General features: G+C 45.4%; 1 protein-coding gene across 1 annotated transcript in view; it reads right to left on the bottom strand.

Annotated features, from left to right (window-relative positions):
- The window catches only part of PAK2 (p21 (RAC1) activated kinase 2), a 1,353,994-nt gene that overhangs the window by 381,236 nt on the left and 956,874 nt on the right, over nt 1-15,884 (bottom strand). The window contains exons 10-11 of the mRNA XM_069618088.1: nt 12,299-12,411; nt 11,975-12,092 (exon numbers count right to left, since the gene is read on the bottom strand). Coding sequence (XP_069474189.1) covers nt 11,975-12,092; nt 12,299-12,411 — 231 coding nt within the window. The remainder of the gene's footprint in view (nt 1-11,974; nt 12,093-12,298; nt 12,412-15,884) is intronic.

Here is a 15,884-nt window from a genome sequence, read left to right as displayed (position 1 = left end):
AGGGTGGAGCTTGGTTGGGGCTCCCATGTTCCTAGCATACTATCCTGAACTGTGCCTGGGTTAGAGGTCAACTTACTAAAACCAGGGCTTGTAGTGGGGTTCTCAGTAGAGGGTCCCACAGGCTTAGAAGGGTCCTTCAAGGTAGCCTTTCTAGCCAATTTGGTTAAGTTCTGCTTCTCCATACTGGGAGGCCTGGGGGTATGGGACACTACTCCTAGAGTTCTTAGGTCATTCCCCAACAGGACCTTCCCAGGTACCTCAGTCTGAACACTGACAGGGATCCTCACTGTCATGTTGTTACACTGAATGAGGGCTGGTAGAATAGGAACCATTTGGACAGGGCCTCCAGACACCTTAGTGGGACCTTTGGGTGCTTTGGCCACATCCTCAGGTTGAAAGAAGCTTTCATCCACTACTGTTCTGCTGGCCCCAGTGTCTCTCCTGGCAGGAGTATCCTGGCCATTGACAAGAACACTGTCCACATAATACACCTTAGAGTTAACAGGTAGGGAGTTATACACAACCCTATTCTGGGGACTAACCAGACCCATAGGCTCTAAGTTTACAGTTGCTTGAAGACCCAAGGGTTCTTCAGCAAAGAGTTCAAAGTGGGCACTAGCCATCTGTACTTCATCCTCAGGAGTGAAGGCTAAGGAGACTGTGCTGATCCCTGCAGGTTTACCCTTGCACTTGGGATCTCCTTTGATATGGTCAGTACCCTGACAGACATAGCATTGTCCAAATGCTCTCTGGAAGGGTGGCTTGTTCTGACCTCCTTCTGGCTTGTGGCCAGAAGGTACAGTAGCCTGACTAGGTTTCCCATGTGGCTTACCCTGGTTATTTTGTGGTTTGGGGCCCTCTTTGGGATAGGAATTATTAGAATTCTCTTTGGAGTCCTTTTTAGACTGTTTCTCCCCATCCTTCTTCTGAGTTACCCCAGAATCCTTGTGAGTGGCCCTGTTGGCAACCCACCAGTCAGCAGCCTTAGCTAGTTTCCGGGAATCTAATTCCTTGGAATCAGCCAAGTGTTGTCTGAGCTCAGGAGAGCAGGCATCATAAATAGTCTCCAACATAAACAAATTCTTCATACCTTCATAAGTGTTCACCTTGTAACCCTTAATCCATCCCTCTAAGTTTTTCAAACATTCACTCACCCAGGTAGCCCAAGGGGTACCATCATGCTTTTTGAGGCTCCTAAACCTCTTAAGATACTGGGAAGGGGTCTTCCCAAACCTAGCTATCAAAGCTAGTTTCACACATTCATAGTCCTTCCTATCCTCCTCCCCCATCTCCATTACCACATCAGTTGCAACAGGGGGAAGCCTAGAGAACAACCAGGTGAGTAAGTCATTTCCTGTGATGTTCTGGAGCCCATGATTATATTCAAACAGAGACAACCAATCCAACACATCCAACTTAGGCTCATACATACCAACCAATTCTTTAGGCATCCGGGGTCTTTTAGGACTGGAACTTCTAGAGGAGCCAGAGAGAGAAACATTCTCAACAGATAATTTCTTCATTTCTAAGTCATACTTGAGCTCCATTTCCCTTAGCCTTAGTTCTTTGTCAGTTTGAGCATTAAGTTTCTTATACTCCAATTCTAGCTTCATTTTCTCCAGTTCAAAGTACTGAGGACTAAATGTGGGACCTGGTAAAGGTCCAGTAGGTACAGCAGGTAGAGCAGGCAGAGGCCTAGGGGGGACAGTTACAACAGCCTCACCCTCCTCTTCTGACTCTTCCTCAGAAACATCAACATTTTGCTCCATGTTAACTTCAACACTGTCATCTACAGTCGCTGGAGTGGTAGGTTCCTCTGAACCATCACCCAGACTTTGGTTAGCTAACAATCTTTCAATCAGCTCCATTTTCTTGCCCTTAGTCAGGAGATCCTTATGTTTACAGAGCACTCTTAAACAATCAGCAGTTTTGGCTGCAAGGGACTCTTGACTATAGCTTTCTATAACTGACATGTTAGAGGTTTTACTTTTTCAGTGCTAAGCTTTGTGGTTAGTTGCACTAAGGTATCTAAAGCACAATAAAATGTATACTCAATACAAATCCCACCGCTGTACACCAGTGTTAGGCAGAAACCTGTGCAGTTCCCTTGGGGAACACTGCAAAAGATTTAAGACTACAGGTAGAGCAGTAAACCCCTTTGGTAGCAGTCTGTACCACCCAGATTTACCTGGTAGCTGTGGCTGAGCAGTCAGACTTCTCTCAAGAAGAGTTAGGCAGTATGTAAAGTATACACAATATGTACCAAAACACACTAGCACAAGCAAACACTGACCAGAGCTTGGTTTCAAAAGTATATAGTTATTTATTTAAAATACACATAAGTTAAAAACACTCTAGCAAAAATATAGTAAAAGCACTTCAACACAGTTATAATGAAAGTAGATTCAATCCTTTCTCCTATCTAGACAACTCTAAGTAAACACCACTTAATTAAAACAGAGGTGAGTGCTTAACGTTAGATGACACTCTAGTAGTTTCCAAGAAAGGGAGAGAAAAAGCAGAAATGGGTTAGACACACCACTCTAAGGTCCAGAGCACTTGCAATAGGCTTAAAGAAGAATAAAGTCACAGGTGAGCAAAAGTCACTAGGCAGGGCCCACTCTTAGAGTAGCCGGAGCGAAAATGTGCCCAAGATCACACTGTTAGTTAGAGATTCAAAGTCTTGCAAAGAGTCAAAAAGAGGTTAGAGTGGCTCAGAAAGTTTAGCCAAAGTGTCCCAGGCACTCCCAGGTTCGAAAGCCGGGGACTAAATCTACCCCGTACAGTCGGTAGCAAGGGAAGCCAGGCAGAACACAGTACCTTAAGCGGAAAGGATCCTCCAGCGGTGGCAGTTGTTCCAGGCAGTGGCAGCAGGGCTCGACGTCGGTCAGGGGAGAAGAAGTTCTCGCTGAAGAGCAGAAGAAGAGGGTCGTTGCACTGCCCGGGAAGAAACCAGCCGCGGAGTCCTCCGGTTAAAGGGTTGGTACCGACTTTCGCGGTATGGGGGTAAAGTGTGGTATTCCGGTTGCCGGGGTGCTTGGCACAGGCAAGGCGGCCACGAGATACCTCAAAGAACGGAAAGAAGGCGAAAACTGGTTGTCCCCACCAGTCAAGGGAAGGAGCCACTCCGTTAAGAGTTCTCCTCGGTCGTCGGGAAAAAGTGGTGAGACGGTTCAGCAGGGCTCCACCGGGTGGTGTCGTCGAAGCAGGTCGGCTCAGCTCTTCCCTCGTCGGATTCTTGGTCCTGTGGCGACTTCTGAAGTCCCAGTCCCCAAAGCCCTGCTTTTATGCAGCAAACCCCCATTCACCCAGCCTAGCTGTCACTCAAACATGCTAAGTGGTGAGCCGGGCGGCTCACCACTTGGGCCAATCAGGACGGAGTGCGACTTGAGTTACCAAGGTAACTCAGTCCAGGGTGCCTAAATCCCCCTCCACCCCTCCTAAGTACCCCAGACAGAGTGGCACCACTTTGGAGGGCTTCTGTGGAGAAGCCCGCCAAAAGTGGAACAAAGGGCTCCACTTTGGGTCAGAGTTACAGAGGCGAACACCAACGCCATTTTAGAATCAAGTTTTGGCAAAAAGTCCCAACCGGAGTTATAAAAATAAATATATAAACCGGCGGTATGTTTAAGGCTACCGTAAATAAATAATTAAATGTGTTAGCCTAAAACAATGGGAAATCCCATAGGGAAATATTCGCGGTCGAATATAAAAAGTAGTTTCCACTGCCACCAGCCAAAACTCGATCAGGGGGGACGGAGACGTGCCCCCTCGACTAACAGACCCTGGGGCAATCGAATTGCCCCAGCCAGTACGTCCACAATATGATGGTTTGTACTGGTTCTGTTCAGGATTCAAGACTAGCAAAGTCTTTGGTGACTTTACATGCCCTGGGAGACAGTAGTCAGTCCCAGGGTATGGAGTCTATGTTGGGGAGTCCCTAGGACACCCCTGGGTCACGGCACAGAGGGTGCTGTGTGACCCACATCACAAAAATACATGAGGCCCTATGGAGTAAGAGACCCCATAGCCCATTCAACACAAGGTTTGTCCAAGATAACACACTTCAACATGTCCAAGAGTGAGGGTAAAAGAGTCTCACTCTTGGCAGGAGAAAAAAATTAAACCCCAGAAATCCAGCAAAGCTGCTGGGGGACTCACTAGGTAGGGGAATTCAGCCTAAACAGAGAATTCTCCCTAACACTGGGCCAATCACATTTTTGTGCAATTTACTGTGTTAGCGGATTTCCCCAGGAAAGTGAAACATAGAAATAGAACAGAGGTCCTGGCTCAAAATCTTAAGAATATTACAGCTGATAGGATAGAACCTTTGCTTACTTCATTGGGGAATCTCCCGTATTCAGTCTCCCCTGAGGAGATGTCAAGGGCTATCCTTTCCAATTTGGATATAGCTGCGAATACCTTAGACACCCTTAAAGAGAAAAATGCTCAAGGAAGGTACTAAATGTAATCCATGGTTTTCCCCTGAAGTAAAGATCCTAAAAACCTTAACCCTTAAACTTTTCTATGAATGGAAATCACATAGGACCCAGTCTACCCTGGCAGCTTATAAGACTGCAGCCAAAAACTATAGAGTAGCTATAATTGAGGACAACAAACTTCTTTATTAATATGATAAAAAATGAACAGTCAGACACTGGGAAACTATTCAAAAACCTGAAAGAGCAAGAATCTACGATTCATACTGACCCAGGAGTGGTTGTTAAAAATAGCGCACAGTGTGAATTGATTCAGCAGGCCAAGCAAAACAAGCTTAAGACCATTACGGCTGATATTGTCAAGAAACATGTCAATCTAGTGGGAGCCGATGTTGAAAATTCAGTTTGGGTCTTTGAGCGATGCCCCTCCATTCCTCTATTCAACTTTACTACCATCACTATAGATGAACTGGCCTCATCATTAAACAACTAAAGACCGCTAAATGCAAAAATGATTCTTCTGCCGCCATGATTATTAAAACCTGCCCTCCTAAATTGCTTGCTGCGATTTGAAAATGTGTTAATGTATCATTGGAAACGGGGATTGTTCCACAGGATTTAAAAAAATGCCTGGGTTATGCCCATCCTTAAAAAGCCAGGCCCATCAGCTGATCTGCACAAATAATTTCAGGCCCATTACAAACACCCCGTTTCTCCTGAAAATTTTGGACCAATAGACAAATAGCTGAGCATCTTAAAATTACATCCTATTCTGAATGATCATCAATCGGGTTTCCTGGTTGGATTTGGAGCAGAGACCGCTCTTTTAGAACTAAAACCCAAGCTATTGGACCGTATGGACAAAAACAAAGCCTCTCTGCTGATGCTACTTGATCTTTCGGCAGCCTTCGACCTGGTGGACCATCATATCCACCAGGTTGAAGGAGGTCGCTATTTTCTCACCCTTAGCAGCCCAATGGATCTCTTCCTTTATAGGTAAATCGGGAAAGCAGAGTTTTCTACAAGGAGGCTGAGGCTACGCCCATTGACATTAGATTGGGGGTACCACAGGGCGCATGTACTTCGCTCTGTTTGTACAACATATTTACAGTCCCTCTGTTTGCTATGTTAGCTCATGAGGGGGTGACATTCACAAACTATGCCAACGATAAGCAGTGTGTCATCCCATTGTCTGATAATCACAATTTGTATGAAGCATTGATTAATAAGATCTATGCCCTGATTGAGACCTGGATGGTCCTTAATAAAATTGCACTGAATAAAGAGAAAACAGCTGTTGTGGTTGGATCATCCTATACGTTTCAGAAATTGGGATCTTCATATGAATGCTTTCATATAGGAGCTGCACAAATCACTCCGCTTAACAAAGTTAAATCACTGGGTGTCATTTTTGATCAACACCTCAGCATGAAGCCGCATGTATGTAGTTTGGTTTCGTCCTGTGCTCATTATATGAAGCTTCTAGCCCATCTAACACCCCTTATTGCTCAGGTAAATGGTGAAACAATCGCGAGAGCTATTGTAGGAGCTAAAATTGTCTAACAGTCTACTTGTGGGCATCAATAAATTATCTGCAATAGGTTGCAGGTCTCCCAGAATGGAGCTGTAAGGGTGGTAATGGGTCTTGCTCGCAGAGACCATGTCAGACGTGATCTTCACTAGATACCGGTCGAGTCGAGAATAATTTTCCACTACTAATCTTCACGTAGAAGTGTAGACAAGGAAAGATGCCTGCATATCTCCAAGCTCTTCTTTCGAATAAAATGTATGGCAGAATATTGAGATCCAGCAACCAGAATTGCTTAACTATCCCTAGGTGTAGGACCGAGAAGGCCTCTAAGGGAGCCTTTTTTGTAATCGCCCCTAGGGCTTGGAACGACCTACCGCTGTAGCTAAGAGGCACAGATTCAACAGATGCATTTAGAATGAAGTTGAAGACCCTTCTGTTAGCCTAGGATCCTAGGGATTTGATCTCTTGTGTCTGTTATCCGTGTATGTCTGCAGATTTTCTGTTCGTCGTGTCCTGTTGCGCCCTTAAGCCTATGGGTTCATGGCTCCGCATAGCAAATTTATTAAAGTAAATAGAAAATCACAGCAACTCAAGAGGAGTCACTTTGAAGAAGCACAAGCTGAAAGGCCAGAGAAAATGAGTTGATGTTAACTCTAAAGACGGTAAAATAGCACTCCAAGGTAGGAAGCACCACAAAAAGAAAAAGGTTGATGTGCTGTACCCCAAGTCCCGCAGGAGCTGTGAACTGAAGAATGTGTTCCAGCTGGATGCCTTCTGGTTGTAGTGCAGCAGACCCTCGTTCCTGGTCCTTGTTCGTGGTGACTAAAGGGAGGACATCTGGCGGGCTCCTGCGGTAGCACTTGAGAGAGCAACTCGGCAGCAATGGATTCTCCTCGATTCAGCAGCTCTTTGTGGTTTTGGTGCCTTTTTCTCAGCACCAAACAAGAACACCCACCTCTGGTTAGAAGTTACTTGATCCCTCGGTCCTGGACTCTGTTTGCAGATTTCCTGCTTCTTTAGGGTCCTCTGGACGCCCAGGAAGTTTTGGCCGGATTTGCACTTTCGGAAGACGATGCACTCGATGGTCAGGGGTCCCCGGGTATTGGGATTCTGCAGCCTTGGAAAGTCACAGTAAGTCGGGGGTTGTGCCAAAAAGGAGTTTGTCTTGAGGCTAGTTGGTCCCAGCAGCCCAAGGGAGGAAGTCTTCCCAGTCGAAACGAAAATGGGGTCAGCACAGTTGCAGGACTTCACTGGGCACTTAGCGGTCCAGGAGGGTGCTGCTGGCGTCTCTTCACGTCTTCGCCAGATGTTGTCCTCCAGTGGTCGACTTTGCCTCTAGTCCCAAACACATCGCCTTTTAATCAAGTTCCCATTCATTCACAGTCCTAGGCTGTCAGTCACGCAGCAGGGTGGCTGTCTCCCAGGACAGCCAGCCACCCAATTAGAACTGGTTTCACTCAGGCACACCTAAATACAAAGCACATGGAAGTTTCGGGACCCTCCCTCACTTCCTGCCTTTGTGCCTTTGGAGACACACTGTAGGCAAAATACACAAAGGACTCAAACCCGATTTAAACAGAATAAAAGTCCAGAAGAAACAAAGGGACAAGAAATGGCGAAAAAAGACGACAGGGGCCATTTTGGGAAAATGGTAATCCTTGGGTGCACTACTGCAGCTGAGGATTCAGCCTGCAGATACATGGCACAAAGCGGTAAAAAAGAAACCACTGCCACCAGCCATTCAAGTGAGTTAGTGTAACAGAGTATCACATGAGGAGGGGGATAAAGAAGTTACTATGTAACCCCCCGGGCACTCCACATAGGGTGGTGTGTGCTGGACCCACCAAGGAAAATGTAAGGCAGGGGTCATCTTACAATTCGTGGAAACAGTAGTTTGCCCAAGAAAATGCAGTTAAACATTAAGAGAAGTCCAATTCTCAGTGGCACTGCACACAAGGTCCTGTGTGTGTCAATGCAAAAAGTAGATGCCTATGGAGTATACCAGACTCCATTAAACAGTAAGAAACACAAATCCTAGTCTGAAAAAACACATGAGAGTAAGAAAGAAGTCCCACTCACTCAGGAGTTAAAAGTAAAAATGCCAGAGTCCAGCAAAAGAGCTGGGGGTCTCCAAGTTTAAAGGGAATTGGAACAGCAATTTTAATTATCCCCATCAAGAGTATGCACACCCACAACTTCCAACTCCAGCCCAGACCTTTTTTTCAATTGTCTTTCTTGAAACTCCTATGTGAATTCCATAGATTTCTGTATTCCACCATCCAATTCAATTATAGCAACCCCTTAAACGTAGCATTAATACTCAACTTTGCGCAAGGTGAGAGCATTCCCAGGAACGGCCTGAAAGTTTACGCACAAGATTAACAGGCGGCAAAGCAGCATGGGCATAGCCAAAAGACTGCCTACATCTAGTCACAGGAGTGGAATACTTTTGTCAATGCTGTGTGGGAGATCCAGTGGATTGAGACACACATAGTATATGTCAGTGCCAAGAACCTCTGCATTTGATCTTCTGCATCTAGTGGGGAAGCAGAATGGACGATGCAGAATGGGCATGCGGTCCTTTGGAAGGTAGAAATCTGCTACTGCCAGAGCCCCACAAAATTGTATGCCAAAGAAAAATGTCACCAAAACTAGGGTATCACTGAAAAATATGTCCTGCTATGAGCAAACGTATGGGAGATACAGATATGATATGATAGGTTATTTATAACGTGCTTAATACCCAGATGTTTCTAAGCACGGACCTGAGGATCGAACCTGTGGCGCTCTGTCGTCTTGCTACCAAGGTGAGCAGGTTGCCCGTGAGCTATCCTCCCGAGACTCCCATGTCATTCTTCTAAGGTGCACTGGCCAATAGGGCCTATTCCAATGCAATCAGAGCAACCATGCTTTAGAAAGGATAATGTCCATCAATCAGAATTTGAAAGAAATTACCAGCATGCAAATTATCAGCAATGATTACAGCTCGCAGAGGATTATCAATATGGACTGTGTGTATGCAGTATTAGTAGTAATGACCTACAGCCAGGTAGGTAATTTGCTATAATCCTCAATTGGTAGGGGATTATTGGGAATCAGAATGCTCCATCAGTTATCCAAACATTCCCCATCCTCTCACATAGATCTTATGTTCCACTCCAAGGCAATCCCCCACATGCACACCTAGATTATTCAGCCACCTCAATTTCTAGGCACAATTTCCAACTCTTTATCTAAACAATACTTCCACAGATCTAACCCCACTTCTCCATCACAGGTACATCTTCAAGCGCGTCAACAACCCATATGCACATCTTCACATACTATATGCCCAATCACCACCACCACACATCCATCCATTTGAACAAGACAACCATTAGCCTCTCGCTCAAAAGCACAACCTTACCATGAAACTACCCAACTCCCATCCTTACCAACATTCCTACTCTATCCAATTCCCTATAAGCAGTTCCCACCCACAATTCCAAACAACCTCCCTATAAGCAGTTCCCAACCACAATTACACACAAGCATGGTGCCAAACGATCTAGCCAAACAGCCCCCGAAAGACACATTCCACTGTACCATACACATGCATTCCACTGTATAAACAGTCCTGCCCAGTCATCCATGCCCCACTCTACACAAAATGCCACCTCATTTCATACCTCCACATGTCTATGTTCACCTTACAACTATATAGACCCCTAGACCATGGAAGGAGAGAGGAAAGAAAATAGAGGTAAGCATAGGAGGGAGAGGGAACAGAGATGGGAAATAAGAGGAAATATATAAGGCGGTCTGTTGGATACATTGCCAAGAAGATCAGTGTTTTAATGCTACCTTCCGCAAAAGCTTCTCAACATGGTGTACTATTGGGCAAATCACAATCTCCATCTTCTTGGGATGCTTGTCTGGGTGTGCTTAGAAATGAACTTGTCACCAGTACAAATCAGTCAGGCCATGAAACGAGAGGCGGTCTAGGCCCGGGAGGATAGTTCAGGGGCAATGCACCTTTCTTGGAAGCAAGACAATGCAAAGCTAACAAAGATTTGAATCCCAGTTACGCACTTAGAGACTGGTCTTCTGGTGTTAACTGCGTAATAAAAGATTAATCAATTAATTAGCTGAAAAACGGCAGACTTTTCAACCAAAATGTCTGTGCTCCAATTCCAACTTGGCCAAAAGGATGCTATTTGGGCACATCACTATTTTCCTGTTCTCTAGTTTTCTTATCTGCCGCCAAATGTGGGTGGTGCTGAGAAATAAAATAACCACAAGTATTAAGCATAACAATTGGAGAGTAAAGGCTGAGACGCAGCTAAGCAGTGAAGGTAAAAATTGTGGAACAAGAAAACCCAGGTTCTATTCCCTGCTTTCCCAATTGACTAAAACTGTTTGATCTTGGCCACATCACCATCTCCCATTCCTTCGCTTATCTGGCACCAGGCTCTTTCTCCAGCTCAGATTTTCACTGAGGGCTGACGAGCAGTAAGATATTTAAAGAGAAAACAGAATAAAGGCCATATCTAAGGTTCAACCTGCCAGGTTCGCCATTCTAAATTCCAAAGACTCATCTATTGTCAAACCACAAAAGAAGTTGGAACCAGCGAAACAGACTATGGTTACCAAGGTGCTGAAAGGCAAACAAGAGGGACTACCACAATGCTTGAAATATCCAGTCGAATGTATATGCTCCAGTGCACCACTTACCATCCTCCTGCAGATATACTGACCGAAGCGTGGGGTGTGGAGGGGGAAGGAGTACACAGTCCATTATGCAAAGAACTGCACTGGAGACGGACTTGGATGTTTGCCCTGAACCATGGTAAAACGACTGAAATGGAGGAAGGCAAGCAGTGCAGAAGACATACAATCTTCTCTCAGAAGATGTAATGACCCAAAAGAACATCGATCTTCATGACCTTGAAGGGTACCAGCAATGGGAAAATTGTCTGAGAATATATGCCTTCACAGAACATTTGAGGGCTGTAGAGTTCTGTTTCTTCCAGAAGCTAGGTCCGAGCCCAGAAAATATCCAGATTGAAATAAAAGATGGTTCAGTGGCCCAGTTTGCCATTAGCTATATGGACATTCTGCATATTTTCCAAATGTCCCTTCAATGCCTGAAGTAATGGGGTCCTAGATAAGGTGCGTCTTGTAATTCTTCAGGGAACTCTGAAAACAGCCAGCCCATAAGAACCTGTACTTATTCTCTGGATTCACTTCCTGCTGTACCTATTGCAAGCACACCAACAAGGAACATTTAAGGAATGTAAACGCATTTGGCCTATGCTATCTTTATGGACTATAGCCAACGATTCATTTGAAATAGTGACCACACAATTTATGATTGGACTAGCAAAAATTGAGGGAGTCTATAAACAGGCAATCTAACACCAGCTATTTACAACTATTCTGAAAAGGTACATATTATATGAGTACTTTACTCAAGTTATCAAAGAACATTTTCATGATTTACCAACAGATTATTGGAATACGGCTCCCATGATACCCATCACCATTGAAAAGGATGGCTAGGGCTGATGAGATTTGTCAAATAAATCTGGAAAGTCAAAGGTTGCAGACCCCCGCAGTGCGGTTGAGAAAGTACTTGTTGGAGTAATAAGTGTCGGCACACCTCTAAAAAATGGCACTGTGTATTTTATTCATATATCTAGCACCATGCATGCCTTAGCATATTCTTTGGAAGTTAAGATGTATTAATGTTTTTTTTTGTCGCGCTATCATCTCATTGACTCAGGTTTAGAATTTTGTTTGAATCACAATTTCGCTTTAAATAACATTGAAATTACCAACAAAATAAGCTCTTACAACATCAAATTTCCTCTCAATTTAGGCAACAAATACACATTACTTGTATACATTTATGGGCAGCATAGACCTTTCAGTTTAGGAACATGTATCCACTGTTTATTTATGAATTAGTCGAAGACTAGAACATTATTAATACTCTGACAAAAAATAAGAAGGCAAAACACACCTCTCTGCACACAGCAGCTATCTGGGCCTCGTCCATGCAGGTTTCTGTAACCACATCGGTCAGCGACCCTCCAGCAAGGTACTCCATCACCACAAACAGCTCCTCACCTACCAAGAAACTGCAAGCAGAAATTGTGGATTAACCCCACACAAGCGCTCCATGCCAGGCATTCAACTGTCTGTATATGTACAACAAAATTGCAGCTGAACAATTTCAAGCATGGTTAATATCCCTCCCAGCCAATACATTTGAATATCCTACATCAACGGGAGAGCACAGCTCAAATACCCCACAAACTAAATCAGTCATCATTTGTCTTAATACCTGTCTAGGAAGTTGACAATGTTAGGGTTCTTCAGTTCTTTCATCACCAGGATCTCATTGATTATCAACTCCTTCTTAGGCTGCTTCTGCAGGTTAATTTGTTTGATGGCCACCTATGAAAAGAAAATAACAGTTAATTGTTCCCATTGTTCCCAAAATGCACTGAATGCAATCTTTTCTTGGGGAGTCTCAAGTTGTGATGTGGGCAGGCAGTTTACCTTACAAAACACTAGATTAATGTGGCAGTGTTCACTGTTAGCACAACCCTGAAGGACAAAAGTTGCTCATCTACAGGTCGGGCTATCTGCAGATCTCTCATGTTTCCACTTGTCACGTGTGAGAAGACCACAAGTCCCGTTTCTTTGCCCTTTACTAATGAGACTTCCAGTTTTCATACATTTAAAATAGGACAGAGAAAAATAATAAGTCCCAGAAATGTAAAGGATACGCACAGAAAGGGGAAACTTGAGAGCTCTGTATCTGTTGTGCTTTTGAAAGCTGCCTTGCAGGCCTTGATATTCCCATTTGTTAGAAATAAGAGACCAAAAATTAAAGTTGCTCACTGTATTTAAAGGAGTACTACGTCATTAGCCCCCGTTTCTCCATCCTTGTGGGAATCCCCCAAAATGGGGACGGTACCAGAACCTTTGGCTACAAGAAATTGAGCTTCCACTTTAAATTTAGCATAGCGCGTGGGTACGCAGCCTCGGGTGTGGAAATGCCCTGACGATGCCCCACCCTTCAGTGCCTCACCTCAGTCCCCTTTGAAAACATTGGACGCTTGGATACCTGGCTACTCCCATTACATATTAGCCATTGTCATACTAGCGGGGGAAGGCGGGTGGGACCTATGGAGGGAAGGGTACTAAGAACTAGGAGTACTCTAGTCATTACATTAAGTAAGGAACAAGTTACTTACCTGTAACTGTTCTCCAGCATGGGTCTGGCATGGATTCACATGCTCATGATTATTCCCCTTCGTCAGGCTGGGAATCCTCGGTAAAGAAAAAATCAGTTTCACTTCTGAACTGTCTTTCTCCTAACAACCAATTACTGGTCTCTGGGTCATACTGCCCCCAGCCAATGACTGCCCTCTACCTAAGCCCTTCTTCTGGCAGCCATTTTCAAATTTGGTAGCACGTAAAGTGGCAGTAGGACCAAGAGAAGAGCCGCAGAGGGGTAGGCAAGAGGGTTAGCATGTGAATCCATGCCAGACCCATGCTGGAGAACAAGTAACTTGTTCCTTCTCCAGCATGGGGTCTGGCATGGATTCACATGCTCATGAATAAAGAATACATAGCAGTACACACATGCACAACCAGAGGAGGTGGCAAGGCTCAAGATTAGGCATCCTAACGTCTCAACATTAAGCATCTCTTACTTCCTCACCAGGCTCACCTTCAAGCACTTCTTGGCCGACTTTGGCCTCCAACCTGGAATCCCTGTCGACGCAGTAGAACTTCGTGAAGGTGTGTGTCGACCTCCACGTAGCAGCCCTGCAGATGTCCAGCAGGGGCACAACAGACAAGTACATTGTAGTTGCCATGATCGCTCTAGTCGAATCGGCTCTCGGACGGCCAGGCAACGGTCGGTTTGCCAACCGGTGACAATGGGTGGTGCAACCGGAGAGCCAGCTGGAAATGGAAGCCTTGGAGAGGGCCTTCCCATGGTTCACAGGGCCAAAGTTCACAAACGGTTGCAACGTCTTCCGAAAACTCTTTGTGCGGTCCACGTAGAATTTCAGTGCTCTAGCCACATCCAGCGAGTGCAAAGTCCTCTCACCCGGTGACGAAGGCGTCGGGAAGAACACAGGTAACACCAAGGGCTTGTTTAGATGAAAGTCCGACGGCACCTTGTGTTAGGCAGAAACCTGTGCAGTTCCCTTGGGGAACACTGCAAAAGATTTAAGACTACAGGTATAGCAGTAAACCCCTTTGGTAGCAGTCTGTACCACCCAGATTTACCTGGTAGCTGTGGCTGAGCAGTCAGACTTCTCTCAAGAAGAGTTAGGCAGTATGTAAAGTATACACAATAGGTACTAAAAACACAATAGCACAAGCAAACACTGACCAGAGCTTGGTTTCAAAAGTAATAGTTATTTATTTAAAATACACATAAGTTAAAAACACTCTAGCAAAGAATATGGTAAAAACACTTCAACACAGTTATAATGAAAGTAGATTCAATCCTTTCTCCTATCTAGACAACTCTAGGTTAACACCACTTAATTAAAACAGAGGTGAGTGCTTAACGTTAGATGACACTCTAGTAGCTTCCAAGAAAGGGAGAGAAAAAGCAGAAATGGGTTAAACACACCACTCTAAGGTCCAGAACACTTGCAATAGGCTTAAAGAAGAACAAAGTCACAGGTGAGCAAAAGTCACTAGGCAGGGCCCACTCTTAGAGTAGTCGGAGCGAAAATGTGCCCAAGATCACACTGTTAGTTAGAGATTCAAAGTCTTGCAAAGAGTCAAAAAGAGTTTAGAGTGGCTCAGAAAGTTTAGCCAAAGTGTCCCAGGCACTCCCAGGTTCGAAAGCCGGGGACTAAATCTACCCCGTACAGTCGGTGGCAAGGGAAGCCAGGCGGAACACAGTACCTTAAGCGGAAAGGATCCTCCAGCGGGGGCAGTTGTTCCAGGCAGTGACAGCAAGGCTCGACGTCGGTCAGGGGAGAAGAATATCTCGCTGAAGAGCAGAAGAGAAAGGTCGTAGCACTGCCCGGGAAGAAACCAGCCGCGGAGTCCTCCGGTTAAAGGGTTGGTACCGACTTTCGCGGTATGGGGGTAAAGTGTGGTATTCCGGTTGCCGGGGTGCTTGGCACAGGCAAGGCGGCCACGAGATACCTCAAAGAACGGAAAGCAGGCGAAAACTGGTTGTCCCCACCAGTCAAAGGAAGGAGCCACTCCGTTAAGAGTTCTCCTCGGTCGTTGGGAAAAGTGGTGAGACGGTTCAGCAGGGCTCCACCGGTTGGTGTCGTCGAAGCAGGTCGGCTCAGCTCTTCCCTCGTCGGATTCTTGGTCCTGTGGCGACTTCTGAAGTTCCAGTCCCCAAAGCCCTGCTTTTATGCAGCAAACCCCCATTCACCCAGCCTAGCTGTCACTCAAACATGCTAAGTGGTGAGCCGGGCGGCTCACCACTTGGGCCAATCAGGACGGAGTGCGACTTGAGTTACCACGGTAACTCAGTCCAGGGTGCCTAAATCCCCCTCCACCCCTCCTAAGTACCCCAGACAGAGTGGCACCACTTTGGAGGGCTTCTGTGGAGAAGCCCGCCAAAAGTGGAACAAAGGGCTCCACTTTGGGTCAGAATTACAGAGGTGAATACCAACGCCATTTTAGGATCAAGTTTTGGCAAAATAACCCGGCCGGAGTTATACTAATAAATATATAAACCGGCGGTATGTTTAAGGCTACCGTAAATAAATAATTAAATGTGTTAGCCTAAAACAATGGGAAATCCCATAGGGAAATATTCGCGGTCGAATATAAAAAGTAGTTTCCACTGCCACCAGCCAAAACTCGATCAGGGGGACGGAGACGTGCCCCCTCGACTAACAGACCCTGGGGCAATCGAATTGCCCCAGCCA

This window comes from Ambystoma mexicanum, chromosome 10 (assembly GCF_040938575.1).
Source record: "Ambystoma mexicanum isolate Mex_15411 chromosome 10, UKY_AmexF1_1, whole genome shotgun sequence".
In the NCBI taxonomy this organism is placed as follows: Eukaryota; Metazoa; Chordata; class Amphibia; order Caudata; family Ambystomatidae; genus Ambystoma; species Ambystoma mexicanum.
This window is presented reverse-complemented; position numbering and strand designations above follow the sequence as displayed.